General features: G+C 37.7%; 1 gene segment (V, D, J or C); it reads left to right on the top strand.

Moving 5' to 3' along the window:
• Nucleotides 1-248: 248 nt before the first annotated feature.
• Nucleotides 249-896, top strand: LOC117715019 (immunoglobulin kappa variable 5-48-like). The segment is given in 2 exon segments: nt 249-297; nt 475-896. Coding segments are annotated over 2 exon segments (471 nt in total).
• The last annotated feature ends 12,198 nt before the right edge of the window (nt 897-13,094 follow it).

Here is a 13,094-nt window from a genome sequence, read left to right as displayed (position 1 = left end):
TTATGTGACCATGTATGTAGGAGCTGAGTATCCTTTAAATCTCAACCTCTCCTCAGATAACCATCAAGGGGATATATATTCTAAGAAGGCACTGAGAGCCTACTCTCAGGTTTTTATTACAAACATTATGAAGTCAGTATAATTTGCATAAGTACTTCTTCCTGTAGTATTTCTGTTCCTTGGACTATGATAAGAAGGTCTTCTCAGGACTGTGTCATGATCCAAACAAACCCAGGGAAAGTCAAAAGATGGTGTTCACATTACAGATCCTTGGACTTCTGCTTTTCTGGATTTCAGGTATGTCTAGATGTGGCAAAAAAGTGGTGATGTTATTTAGATACGAAATTTTCTTGTGTTATTTGGAAGCCAGCACCACATAGGATTTGATTTTCTGTTTAAAGAAATTCACATAATGAAAGTCTTTTATTTTTCTAAGTTGTATAGAAATAATATATCTTCTTTCTATATTTCCAGCTTCCAGAGGGGATATCATGCTGACTCAGTCTCCAGCCACCCTGTCTGTGACTCCAGGAGAAAGAGTCAGTTTCTCCTGCAGGGCCAGCCAGGGTATTAGCACAAGCATACACTGGTATCAGCAAAAATCACATGGATCTCCAAGGCTTCTCATCAAGTATGCTTCCCAGACCATCTCTGGGATCCCCTCCAGGTTCAGTGGCAGTGGATCAGGGACAGATTTCACTCTCAATATCAATGGTGTGGACCCAGATGATTTTGGAATGTATTACTGTCAACAAAGTAACAGCTATCCTCCCACAGTGATGCAGAGCATAGCAAAAACCACCAGGAAAGCAGAAGTACGGGGCTTGGCTGCTTTAGCTGTTTCTTGCAGTGCCTCAACCTTCTCCAAAGTGTTTTACAGATGGTGGAAGGTGTGAGGTTTACAGAAATATGTGAATTGAAGAAGACTTAATGTCTCCCTTGCCTCTGAATTCTTTTCACTCTACTTCAGCACTAGAATACATAGCATACAATTATTCTGGTGTAATGAGAGAATCATCTTCAAGTATACTGCAACCAGAGAAAATCTAAACCTAGATGGACAGAAGGAATGAATAGTTATTCCATACTCTTATGAACCCTTGGAAGTTAAGATATTGCATTGTCTGTATTCATAGCATATACTTTACTCCTGCCCCTCACCCAAAACACTAGAGCTTTGTGAAGAAAAAAACCTCGGGGGAGGGGGGGAAGTGGGGGGAAGGAGTCTGGCATCAGGGTCCCGGGTGCCCTTCCCACATCACCAGTGGAGGGTCCCACATTGCTACAGCTGCTGTGGGCTGGCAGCTGTGGTTCAAGGTTCCAGCGTTCCAAAGGCTGGGAACCTGGTGGCGCCAGATCAGGCTACATGTGGAGTCTGGTTTTCCAAACCTTTCTTTGTTCATGGCGTGGTGAATGGATGTAGATGGTATGCACTTCCCCCCAAAAGCCAGGCTCCCCTGACTTTTTATAGGGAGGGGGGAAAAGAGAGGGAATAACTTAATTAGCTACACCCCTGGCCTTTAGATAACTCATTAATATTTAAATCTCTGGAGGTGGAGACCTCTACCTGTGTCTAATGACTGAAGGGCACAGGTTAAACGGAGTTACCTCATCCAAGGCCCAACAGAGCTCAGGCCTACAGATTCATGGTTTTGTTGCAAAATTCCCTCTGTATGTTTTTTTAATTTAGAAAGTGAACAACTCTTTAACAAAAAAGTATTTTTTATGTTAATGGGTTTACATAACTTGACCAATCTTATTTGGTAAAAATTACAAATTTGTTGATTGAGGGGTTTATAGTTACTACTTAATAGACAAAAACTGAAAGAAATGCAAAACAAAAAATGTATTTTCTAAACTGATGAGAGACAATGGGTTGCAGTTGAAGTGACATTTTCAGCAATTCTTGGTGGTGTGCATTTTATTCACAGCACACAGGAAACAGAGATAGGCACATCCCTGTAAACTATACACAATGAAGTCAGGTCAGACTGCACTGCTGATAAGATAAAGCCACTTGCAAACAACAGCCTAAATTCTAAAATGACCCAGTTTTTTCCTTAAAGATACTAAGTACGTTTTCACTCAATAATAAACAGAAATGTCTTTAATACTTTAAAAAATAAATACACATCAATCTCAAATTTATATGAAGAGAAAGGGGAATATAGGTATATTTATTCATATAAAGTTTGTTGATAATTTCAATACTAAAGATAATGCTTTTTGTTTTGTCAAAAAGCCTTTTTCCCTAGGAAAGATATATTTTGCAAGTCAATGTAAGGACCCAGAGTTAGGGTTAGAGTAGCATTGTTTGCTTTTATCTTTTCAGGAGAAGAGAAACATCTACATAAGAAATCCAGAGACTAGACAAGAGAATAAAAAACAATACTGTTAAACTTATTAACAATATTTCATGTTAATTATCAGCTTGATAATGTAGAATACAAATGCTTCATCACAGAGAAGATAATTAAAGCAAATAAATATACATGTCATAAAGAAAATGTGATACTCTTTTAAATTTTAAAAAGACAATTAATGCCAATGAAGATCCAAATGTGATATGCCATCTTAGTATCCAACTGGATACACTGACAAAAAATGTGTACCTTAAAATAGCATGGGCTAGGGACTTGAAATCTGCTTTGAAGTAGGCTATCAAGATACTCTGAACAACCAGTCTGTCTCTTTGGTATATGAAACTCCCATGGGAGAACTAATAGTGGCTCATGAGAGCTAACATTAGCCAACTAGTTTCCTCTACAAGTGGGGCTTCCATGAGACAACCGACAGTAACTCAGTCTTGCTGAAAATATCAAACCTAGGCCAAGATCTCTGAGCAAATACAATATGCTTGAAAATATGCATGGATTCTAAGAGTAACATGACTTTAAATAAGGTTTAATATGGAAAGGTCATTAAATTTATAGATGACATCAATTAAGCTACATCCAGAAAAATATTCTTACATCTTAATAGCAAGAATTAGACTACAAATGCATCTGATCCTGTTTATGTTTATGTGTGATACTTTATGATTTCTAAAGTTGCTGATTATGCACAGGAAGAACCAGCCCAGTTATACCTCACTAGATTTGCTGAGCATTTATAATCCTCCATATATTAGTCTACTTTATCAGGGTTCCACTTGTACAAAGGCCTAACACTGTCCTCATTTTAACAATCTTTCCAGCAGGAAGAGAAGCAACAATACATGTCCATCTACTCAAGATTACTGCAGTACTAGGCATAAAAGTAGTTTCTAATCTTTAAATCACCCAGCATACAATGTTTCCTTATAGACTCTGCCTACTTCTGTGAGAGTTGTGTGCACATTTTACAACCAATGTTAGTCAGTGGAGAATCAAAGTTCTTATGCTTTTTGGTGCAGATGTAGAAACACTGGTTCAATGACTCTAGCCCTCAAAAATTATCTTGCTGGTTAGTAGGATTGGCTTATACATTTTTGTTCTTCATTCACACATTGTAGACCACTACAAAGCTGATGAGCAGCTGTTGGATTACATATCATTATTACCTGCATGGATGTTACTTTTTTGCATCCTCAAGACCTAAACATGTTCTCATTTTAACAATCTCTCTAGCAGGGTGAGGCAATAATACATGTATATCTATCTGGCCAAGATCACTGTGACACAAGGCATAAGAGAAATTTCTCATTTCTAAATACCTGGGCATCCACTGTTTTCTTATAAACACTGCCCACTTTTGTGAGAGTAATCCGTGTACTGTTAGTCAGTGGAGAGTAGAGATCCTGACAATGCCTTGTTGTAGAGATGTAGAAACACTGGTTCTAGGACTCTAGCCCAGAAAAATTATCTTTCTGATAAGTAGGATCGATGTTATAACGTTTTTGTTCTCTATTCACCCACTGTAGTCCAGTACAATTCTAATGTGCAGCTGCTGGATTACATATCATTATTACCTGAGAGGAGGTTGCTTGTTAGTATCCTCAAGAACTTTTAATGTTGAAGACATTAAAGAACATAGGAAGAAATATAATCAGTAAGTATAAGAAAAGAAATAACTTGAACTAATACAGCTGACATCAAATATCTCCAGCTTGATCTCAAAAAGTCATGATAGAAAGTAAAAAGACCATTGAGGTGTGACATTTCATTGATTATTGAGAAGTCTCTTTTTTTCATTCTTTTCTATCTTGAACATTGCTAATGGTATGAATGTATGTGAATGATTTTTTGTGTGTGTTATATTTTCTTCTATGGGAGATTCTCTGTAGCTTTTTATAAATGAGATGGTATATTACACTTCTATATTTGGGGCCATGCTGAAGTTGACTGTGAACCAATGTGAATGTAAACTTCAGATCTCCAAAGTCTCTTCCCACTGTTGTGGGAAGGATCTGAGATCTTGTCTTTCTCAACACTAAATAAGTATTAAGTCATTCTTTGGTTTTTTTCAGTGATTTTTTTAATCATCAAGACATAGACCACAATCCAGGGACTGGCCCATGACATTATAATTAGGCAAACATTCTTATAAATGTTCCATTTTTCTTCTGAGTAGTCTCATCATTTCACATATTTTATGGATAGAAATTTTTGGATGCCATGAAAGTTTAACCAAAAGTCCAAATGATAGTTCATAAATGGACTATAGTGTTACTTGTTCTAAGAAAATGAAGTGTGATACAAAATGGGCTTCCAGGGGAATGTGAAAGTGACTGATTTAGAGTTGTGAAATAACTTGATAAAATCAAGTTTTATTGATTTTACCTTGCCTGTTATCTAATAATAACTGTAGAATGTTCTGAGAATTTAACTTCATTAAAGCAGCTAAGGTAGAGGTAGCCACCTGAAAGAACTTAGGAACTGTGTCAATCCATTCAATTCATAAAGCAATTGTTTTGCAAGTAAAGTCAAACTTTCCAGGTAATAAGACAGGAGATTGTCATCTCTGTTGAGTCCTTCAGGTATGGGCCAGGTGTAGCACACATAATGACTGTTTGTCCCTCAGCAGCATTCCTGATCTGGGGCCTGGGTAACAATGAATTCATTTATGCCATTATATAGGGAACAAATACAGCCCATATAATTACCATGTGTGTGAGTATTCTGTGCCACTTTGATGAAATTGTGAAATAAATTATCATTTTAATTGACTATATTCATTGGCATGATTTTACTGCTTAATCAAAACATATGTATGTGGTGTCAGTACATAAAATAGATTCATATTAATGGATATAATTATCAATAGATTAAATCTTTTAATCACTATTGCACATAAAGAAATCTTTGATATATTCCTGAATGGAAACACTGTGACTACATATTTCAGAGCCACCCTAGTCATTAATTTTTCATATCAATCAGTTTTTTAACTTACACACCTGCTCCTTCTTTCTGACACCTCTCCTGTGTTTATTATCATCTTTAGGCCATAATGGGTGTCAGTCTCACCATGAAAAATACCTATCTCCTATAAAATGCTTGTTTTCACGTGTAAAACTTTTTCCATTCAACCATTCATGGAAACTCACCCTATGTCTGGACATTTCTATGGCTATAATTCCCCATGTATAACTTCTACCTTCACTTGCTTACATGCTTTTCTCACCAAACAGCTTGTGGACCTTTGTCCCATCTTAGACTAAGACACATATCCTCTTAATATATAGAAAAGATATGGTACCCACAGCATATGCAAGTTTGGGATATATTGTACATTTAAGGACAGGAATAATTATTTCTGGAGAGAAAACTCATATCTTATGTTAAGAGCAGGAAGAAGTCAGGTGCAGTAATCTGAAGTGCACAGGAACATTGGATATAAATATAATCCCTGATGAAATTTAAAGAGAGCTCATATGCATAGAAAGAAGAGAAGAAAACCCATGACCTTGTCTGACTCTGATGGAAGTAGTCCTTGATTAGCTAAGCTGTCATAAATAAATAAAATGGGACTGTTTACTTAAAAAGATGGGTTATTTTTGTGAGATCATGTATTTACAAGGCACACCTTCAAGTATTATTGTATTATTCTTCTGTGTATTACTGTAAGCAAGAAGGTGCTAGGCTAGTTTTGGAGCTCAGTAAAAATGGGTACATCCAAAAAAGACTCCCATAGCCAAGGTTCAGGGAACATTTTAAAAAAGGAAGTGGAAAGATTGTTAGAGCCAGAGGAGCAGGGAGTTTGCTGTGAGCTCTTGTCTCCTAGTACCAACAGAAGCTATACTTATAAAGTCTCAATAACATTATTGTTCAAATAGTAGTTGAATAAAAAAGACACCAATGAGCATAACAAAGAGGATGGGCAAAAGCCCATGAGGCTTTACATCTATAAAACATACTATACAGAAGAGGTGCTCCTTTTTGTTTAATACCACACCAATTGAACGTCTGCAACAAAAAAGTCAGTCATGAAAACATACATACAATAATATTACATAGACTCAACAAGTTAGATTTAGAAAACTCTGTGTGTGTGTTTGTGTGTGTGTATTTGTGTGTGTATGTGTGTGTGTATTTGTGTGTGTATGTGTGTGTGTGTTTGTGTGTGTTTGTGTGTACAAATACATGAGTGCATACAAAACAATTAATGGAAAAAGAGGTCACAAATTTGAAGGAGAACAGAGATATGTATTTGGAGGAAATTGGAAGGAGAGGAGAGGTGAAAACTTTGTAATTATAGTTTAGTCTCACAAACAAAGAGGAATAAACAGCAGAAGCTGCATTTACACCTACCTTTGAAAGGAAAATGGAACCCTTTATGTAGTGTGTATAATTGTACCATATCTGAAACACCTTTCCATGGACGAAAACGTAACAAGTAAATTCTACATGGAACGTGATATCAAAATAATGTACAACTCATAGATGGTTGCTGTTGTTTATTGTTCAAAGAGAAGCACATTCCCTACAAATAAACCTGTACTGACTGAGTCTCTGATTGGACACATAAGAGAATCATAGGGCTGTAATAAGTTAATAACCTGGTGAGTCCTGCAGCTGTGTCTAACTTTTGCTGATTTGCATGTACCCAAATCACAGCCCACAGACATGGAGACTTCTTCATAGTCAGGATACAGCCTATGCTGGAGTCAGCTTCACACAGATCACACACAGACATGAGTGTGCCCACTCAGCTCCTGGCATTGCTGCTGCTGTGGCTTACAGGTAAGGAAGACAGCACTGGGAATTTATTCATCTTCCTGTAGTCAGTGCTGGTTGATCTCAGAGAAAATCCCCTTGCAACAGAATTTATCATGTGGGGGTTTGTTTTCAATTTTTCAAACTTAGATGCCAGATGTGACATCCAGATGACTCAGTCTCCAGCCTCCCTGGCTGCATCTGTGGGAGAAAGTGTCACCATCACATGTTAAGCAAGTGAGAATATTTACAATGCTCTAAACTGGTATCAGCAGAAACAGGGAAAATCTCCTCAGCTCCTGATCTATGCTGCAACCAGTTTGGAAGATGGTGTCCCATCGAGATTCAGTGGCAGTGGATCTGACACACAGTATTCTTTCAAGATCAGCAAACTGCAGCCTGAAGATGTTGCAACTTATTGTCAACAAGGTTCTAGTACTCCTCCCACAGTGATTCAAGCTTTAACATAAACCACCCTGGGAAGCAGAAGTGAGAGCACAGGCTGCCCCAAATGCTCCTTATGATGTCTCCTGCTGCTTAGCTGCTGAGAGTTTTTCTCTTTGCCTGGCCTTAAATGTCATTGTGACTTTTTATACAGAGACCAAAAAAAAAAAAAACTTTTCTATGTCCCAAAACTGTGTCCTTTTTCCCAGGCCTACTGTCCTCTAACAAAGGAAATACTTCTCATATCTCAGAAAACTAAACAAAGCAAAAACAACAAACAAACAAACAAAAAACTATTCTGGACTAGCAGAGTTCTGGGAACATCTAAGATTTATTCTGCATGGTTGTCAACACACACAAAGTCCAAGCTGAAGCTATTTAGGTAAGAAAGTTTTTATATATTTATAGGACTTATACCTGAGGAAAAAATACTGGGGAGATGATTAAGTACACTGGTTGTTCTTACAGAGGATCTGGTTTTGAGTTCCAACACCTACATGATTCCTAGCTTTTGGTAACTCCAGTTCAAGGATATTTTAACTACTCTTAATGTCCTCTGAGTAAGGGAATCCTGCCAATGCACAGGCAGTTAAGCAAAATGTGAAGAGGTGAGAAATAAAACTCAGTTTAAATTAACTTCATTAATCTGGATCAGACTTGGGGACTCTGGTGTCAAGTAGTGTATTCCCTACCAATTTAAACATGACACAGTTTGGAAAAATTTTCCTGGTACACAAAGAAGTGTAATTACATAGAAACTTAGCCTAGGGTACATGCCATTTCTTCTAAGAACCTGAGTTTTAGAGATGGACCACCTGTATTATTTTATGAGCTGAAGGAAGTGTCTGGAATGCTCTTAGTCATATTTAATATGGATGTTATTTGTGCTATTAGTCACTTGGTTATGAAATTGGGGGAACCTCTGGCTATTGAGATAATGTAAGAGTCATTTAAATTATTAGATATTTCTGGTCCTTTATCAGACCAAGGATAAGCATAACAAACCAACAAACCAAACTAACCAAACAAAAACCATATTAAAGAGTTGTCATTAATTTTTTAAGATTTAAACTCAAGTTAAGATTTGAGATCTTCCTCTGGAACTAGAGATACAAACTGTTGTGGGCCACAGTGTGGGTACTGCAAACCAAACCTGGGTCTTCTACAAGAGTAACAAATGTTCTAAACTACTGAGCCATGTCTCCAGCTTCCTTTTACCATGTTCTTTTTCTTTTCTTATTATTTCCTTCTTGACTACCACATTCACCTGTTTTTCCTTTTCTTCTTGTGAGTTAGTGCTCATCATTTTATTGTCTTTATAACACAATTAGCTTAGAACTGATCACTTGTGTCTATCTCTGATTATTGCTTCCCAGCATTCTTTGTGCTCTGTTGTACTTGACACACTCATGCTTCAACACAATCTTCTCTGCAGTTTTAGCATTTTCACAAAAATAGTCTTAGGCTGTCAGAAGGTCACTGACCATGGGCAGACAGAATGTCCTTGCAATTCATGTACTATGTCACTGTGGGATAGTGCTTACCACATTTTTGCAGAAAGTTTGGCACCTCTTAGAAACATTCACCATATTTTCAGGAGTGGTATCAGAACAGAGAGAAGGCTTTCTAATTTTTTTCTTTGAGGCAAGGTCTTAGTTATCTCAGGATGGCCTCTAACTCTATGTAGCTAAATATGACCTTGTGATTTGATCCTCCTGTGTTAACTTCTCAAGCACTGGAATTCCAGTATCACATTTAGCTTTTTGCACCACCAAGGCTTCATGCATGCTAGATAAGTGCTCTACCCTCTGAGCTCCCATAAGTGTGATTAAGTAAAGAAAACTACACCACAAGGCAATATGTTAATCTATTAAAATCAAAATGTATGTAGACATTTAAACAATCTAGTGGGGTATACTATGAGAATTTCTTTCATTTTTTGATACAGGGTTTTACTATAAGACCATAGCTGTCATCAAACTGCCCTCAAAGTCAGAGATCTGTGTGTTTCTGCTTCCAAGTGCTGGAAATAATGTGTTATGTCACCACTGGCTGGCTTATTTCTTAAATTTTTAAAAGACTGATTATGTTTAAAGATGTGATGACTTTAAAAAGTAAAGATTTGTAATTTTTAAAATTAAGGGGAATTTTAATTGTAAATTTTAAAATGCTTTTTAAACTAATTAAAAGTATATTTAGAAGCAAATTAGAAATAATCATAGAAAATTCTGAGTTATAAAACAGTTTTTCATGAAAAATAAACATGACATATTATAATACATGATGGAATATAATATAAGCATGAAAATATAAATGTATTGAAGCTGATAAAGTAAATGAAACAAAGGTGTCAACATTACAGAATACTTTTTACTTTGATTTTGTAAGAAAATCTGTTGGAAAGGCAGGGTAAATTTGGTGTTGAAAAATTTGTGAGTGGGTTGGTGTTCCTATTGCTTCATGGTTCCTACTTTGCTACAGGAGGTGGCCTCTTCAGGTACCATATCACTAATTCTATGAGTCCCAGCTATGATCACCTCCATTGATTCTTGGACACCTTTCCTATCCCAGGTATATGGTGCATCTTACCCCTGCAAGTTGAAGATTTACATCTGGCCATCTCTTCTGTCCCTCCTCACACCTGATTCTGTATACACAATCCCCTTCCTCATCCATCCTCACACTCAGTTCCCTTCCTTTATCTTCCTCCTATGACTATTTTATTCCCCCTTCTAAGTGAGATGCAATCATTCTTGCTTGGACCTATCTTCTTATTTAGCTGCTTCTTATCTGTATAGCATAGCATGAATATCCTGTATTTTATGGCTAATATCCACTTATGAAAGAGTCCAGACCATGCATGACCTTTGGCTCTAGGTTACCTTGCTAAGGATGATATCCTCATGTTCCATCCATTTGCCTGGAAAATTCAAAATGTCTTGTTTTTAATAGATAAATAGTATTTTATTGTGTGTTGATTCATGTCCACTCTGTCGTTGGGAACAGTTTTTTAGGAAGGCAGAAATTGTAGCATTTGACCGTGCTTACCCCACTCCATCACCTGGGTGGGTGTTGGGTTGTAGGGAAGTACTGAGACACTAATCTGAGTGTGAGAAGACTCAGTCTATGGTATGAGAAAGCTGTTTGGGGAGGTTTCTGGGCCTGAAACAAGTTAGGGGTCATGTGGTTCTCAGACTCTTGGTCATTCAGTCACCACTGGGAGTTGCAGAAGAACCTAGAAAAAATTGGGGACCTGCAGGCTTGGAACAGCTTCTAGCCTGAGGCCAGGGGAAAGGGAGAGCTCCAGCTTGTCTGATCAATTGGGGTGATTGTGCTTAGCATGGTGGAGGCAGGCTTGGTGGCTTTTGTGGCTGGAAGTTCAGAGAGGCCTTCTATGGGATAATGAAGTTGTGGCTCTGTAGGCAAATGCCATTCATGGTTGTTCATGGCAGAAAATGGATGCATAACGTACCATACTCAAATTCTTCTGATGGGCCTGAGTTTAAATAAAATTTCTAGGGAGAAATGTCTGAGAAAGAAAGTTTATTGGTTAAGCCCTCCAGGTCTCTAGGTACCTCATTAGCATGGAGAATTCTTTTTTGGGCCTATGTGACCATAGAACACATTTCTATTATGTGAAAAGCAGGTCACATGTTCCAAGTCAGAAGTCTGGCAAGGAAATTTTAGTCACCTAAGTTGCAAGTGTGTGCCCACTGAATCTGGATCTCAACCTGTTCTACCCTACCAAACTTCCTGAAATATTTTTATGTCCCTCAATTCCTCCTTTTTATAAGGGAGAAGTGTCAATAGAATGACTGTTATTTATAGTAAAAATTTTGGGTGGGGTAGAAGTATTAAAATGAAACTCAAGACAGGCCAGAGGGATAGCACAATATAAACCACAGAGGCAACAGTGGGTGGGGGCTAGGGAGACAAGGTATTATTGAACCAATCAATTGTTCTGTGGGTTGTATATTGTGGGAGGGTATTACCATTGGTTTTAAATAACATTTGATTATTCTGTATACACATCATTTTTTTATTATCATATAAATTTTTCCAAGTTTTGTAGCCATTTGGCTTTGGCAAGAAAGTTTGTCTGTAGCTGAAAGTTCCCAAGTCTGTTTTGTGTGGGTCTTAGTTGTCATCTGTGAATCTCAGCATGCTTGCTTTGGAAGTCTTTAGTCAGATAAGGTGTCTAGACAAAGGCAGCTTCATTGTCCCTGATAGGTCCAAGGAGATGGCAACTAGTTTCACCTGGATCTGTAGCAGCAGCACTGTCTTCTTTCTTTGTGGAGATAAAGCAGTAAGGTTATCACAACATAGGAGTAGAACTCCAGCAGGAGGATGTCTGTACAGAGTTGGTAGTGTGTATTAAGCATGTAATAGTTTGCTTGGGAGCACATCTTGAAAGGCATCTTTTAAGTTTATTTTAGATGGCTGAGGAAGAAAATTTCATGTTAATTATGTGGGAAAGGCAGTAACAGTTTGTAAAGGAAATTGGTTGTTAATTAAGGATTAAATAATAATTATCAGCATAGCTGGTTTGACTTGTGGGAGTAGATTAAATATGGTTTTTGAAACTAAAAAGAAAATTTTAACAAATTGAAAACTTGTGGGACAATTTAGGTTAGACAGCATGGATGCTAGGGAGAAAAATAAACATTTAAATATAGAAGCATGAAGAATTTGGGTTAAAAGCCATGAACATTGTTTTATGTGTTCCTATTAGGGAGAACAAGCATTTAAACAAAGAAGCCTGAGCATTTTTGAGTTAAGTGTTTTAGGTGTGATTTTGAATTTTTAGCAAGATCTTATCTATTGTTTTTGTTTTGTCTGCCTAGGTTCAGAGGGCAGGGATCTGCTGTGCCATGCCACAATATGACTTCCAGCAGTGCTTGGATGTCCAAGAGTGTGAGAACCCTTATGACACAAGCCTTATCCCAGGCCTAGGGACCCCAATACCAGTTCTGTCTTTCTCATATCTCAGACTACATGATACTACCTCCAGATCTGTGTCTCAGTGATTCCCTACAGCTCAACACCCACCCAAGCAGCAGCATGGAGTAAGCACAGTCAAACACCCTGTGTTCAATTTCCCTAAGAGACCAACTGCAGAGCAGACATGGACCTTCAATTTTGTAGATGTACCACATTTTCTTTATCCGTTCTTCACCTTGGGGCCTTTTATTAAGGAGTTGGGGAAAGGTTTGAGAAACTCAAAGGGGATAGAAACTCCACAGGAAGACAAACAGGGTCAACTAACCTGGACTTTTCTGGCTCTAAGAGCCTGAACCACCAATCAAAGAACATAGAAAGGCTGGACCAAACCCCCTCCACTACCCACACACATATTTAGCAGATGTACAGCTTGGTCTTCATGTGCTTCTGGAATTACTGGAGTTGTGCCTGTCCCAAAAGCTGTTGCCAGTCTGTGGGATATGTTCTAACTGGGCTGCCTTCTCTGGACTCAGTGGGAGAGGACATGCCTAGCCCTGAAGAGACTATATGTAC

This window comes from Arvicanthis niloticus, chromosome 9 (genome assembly GCF_011762505.2).
Source record: "Arvicanthis niloticus isolate mArvNil1 chromosome 9, mArvNil1.pat.X, whole genome shotgun sequence".
Taxonomy (NCBI): Eukaryota; Metazoa; Chordata; class Mammalia; order Rodentia; family Muridae; genus Arvicanthis; species Arvicanthis niloticus.
This window is presented reverse-complemented; position numbering and strand designations above follow the sequence as displayed.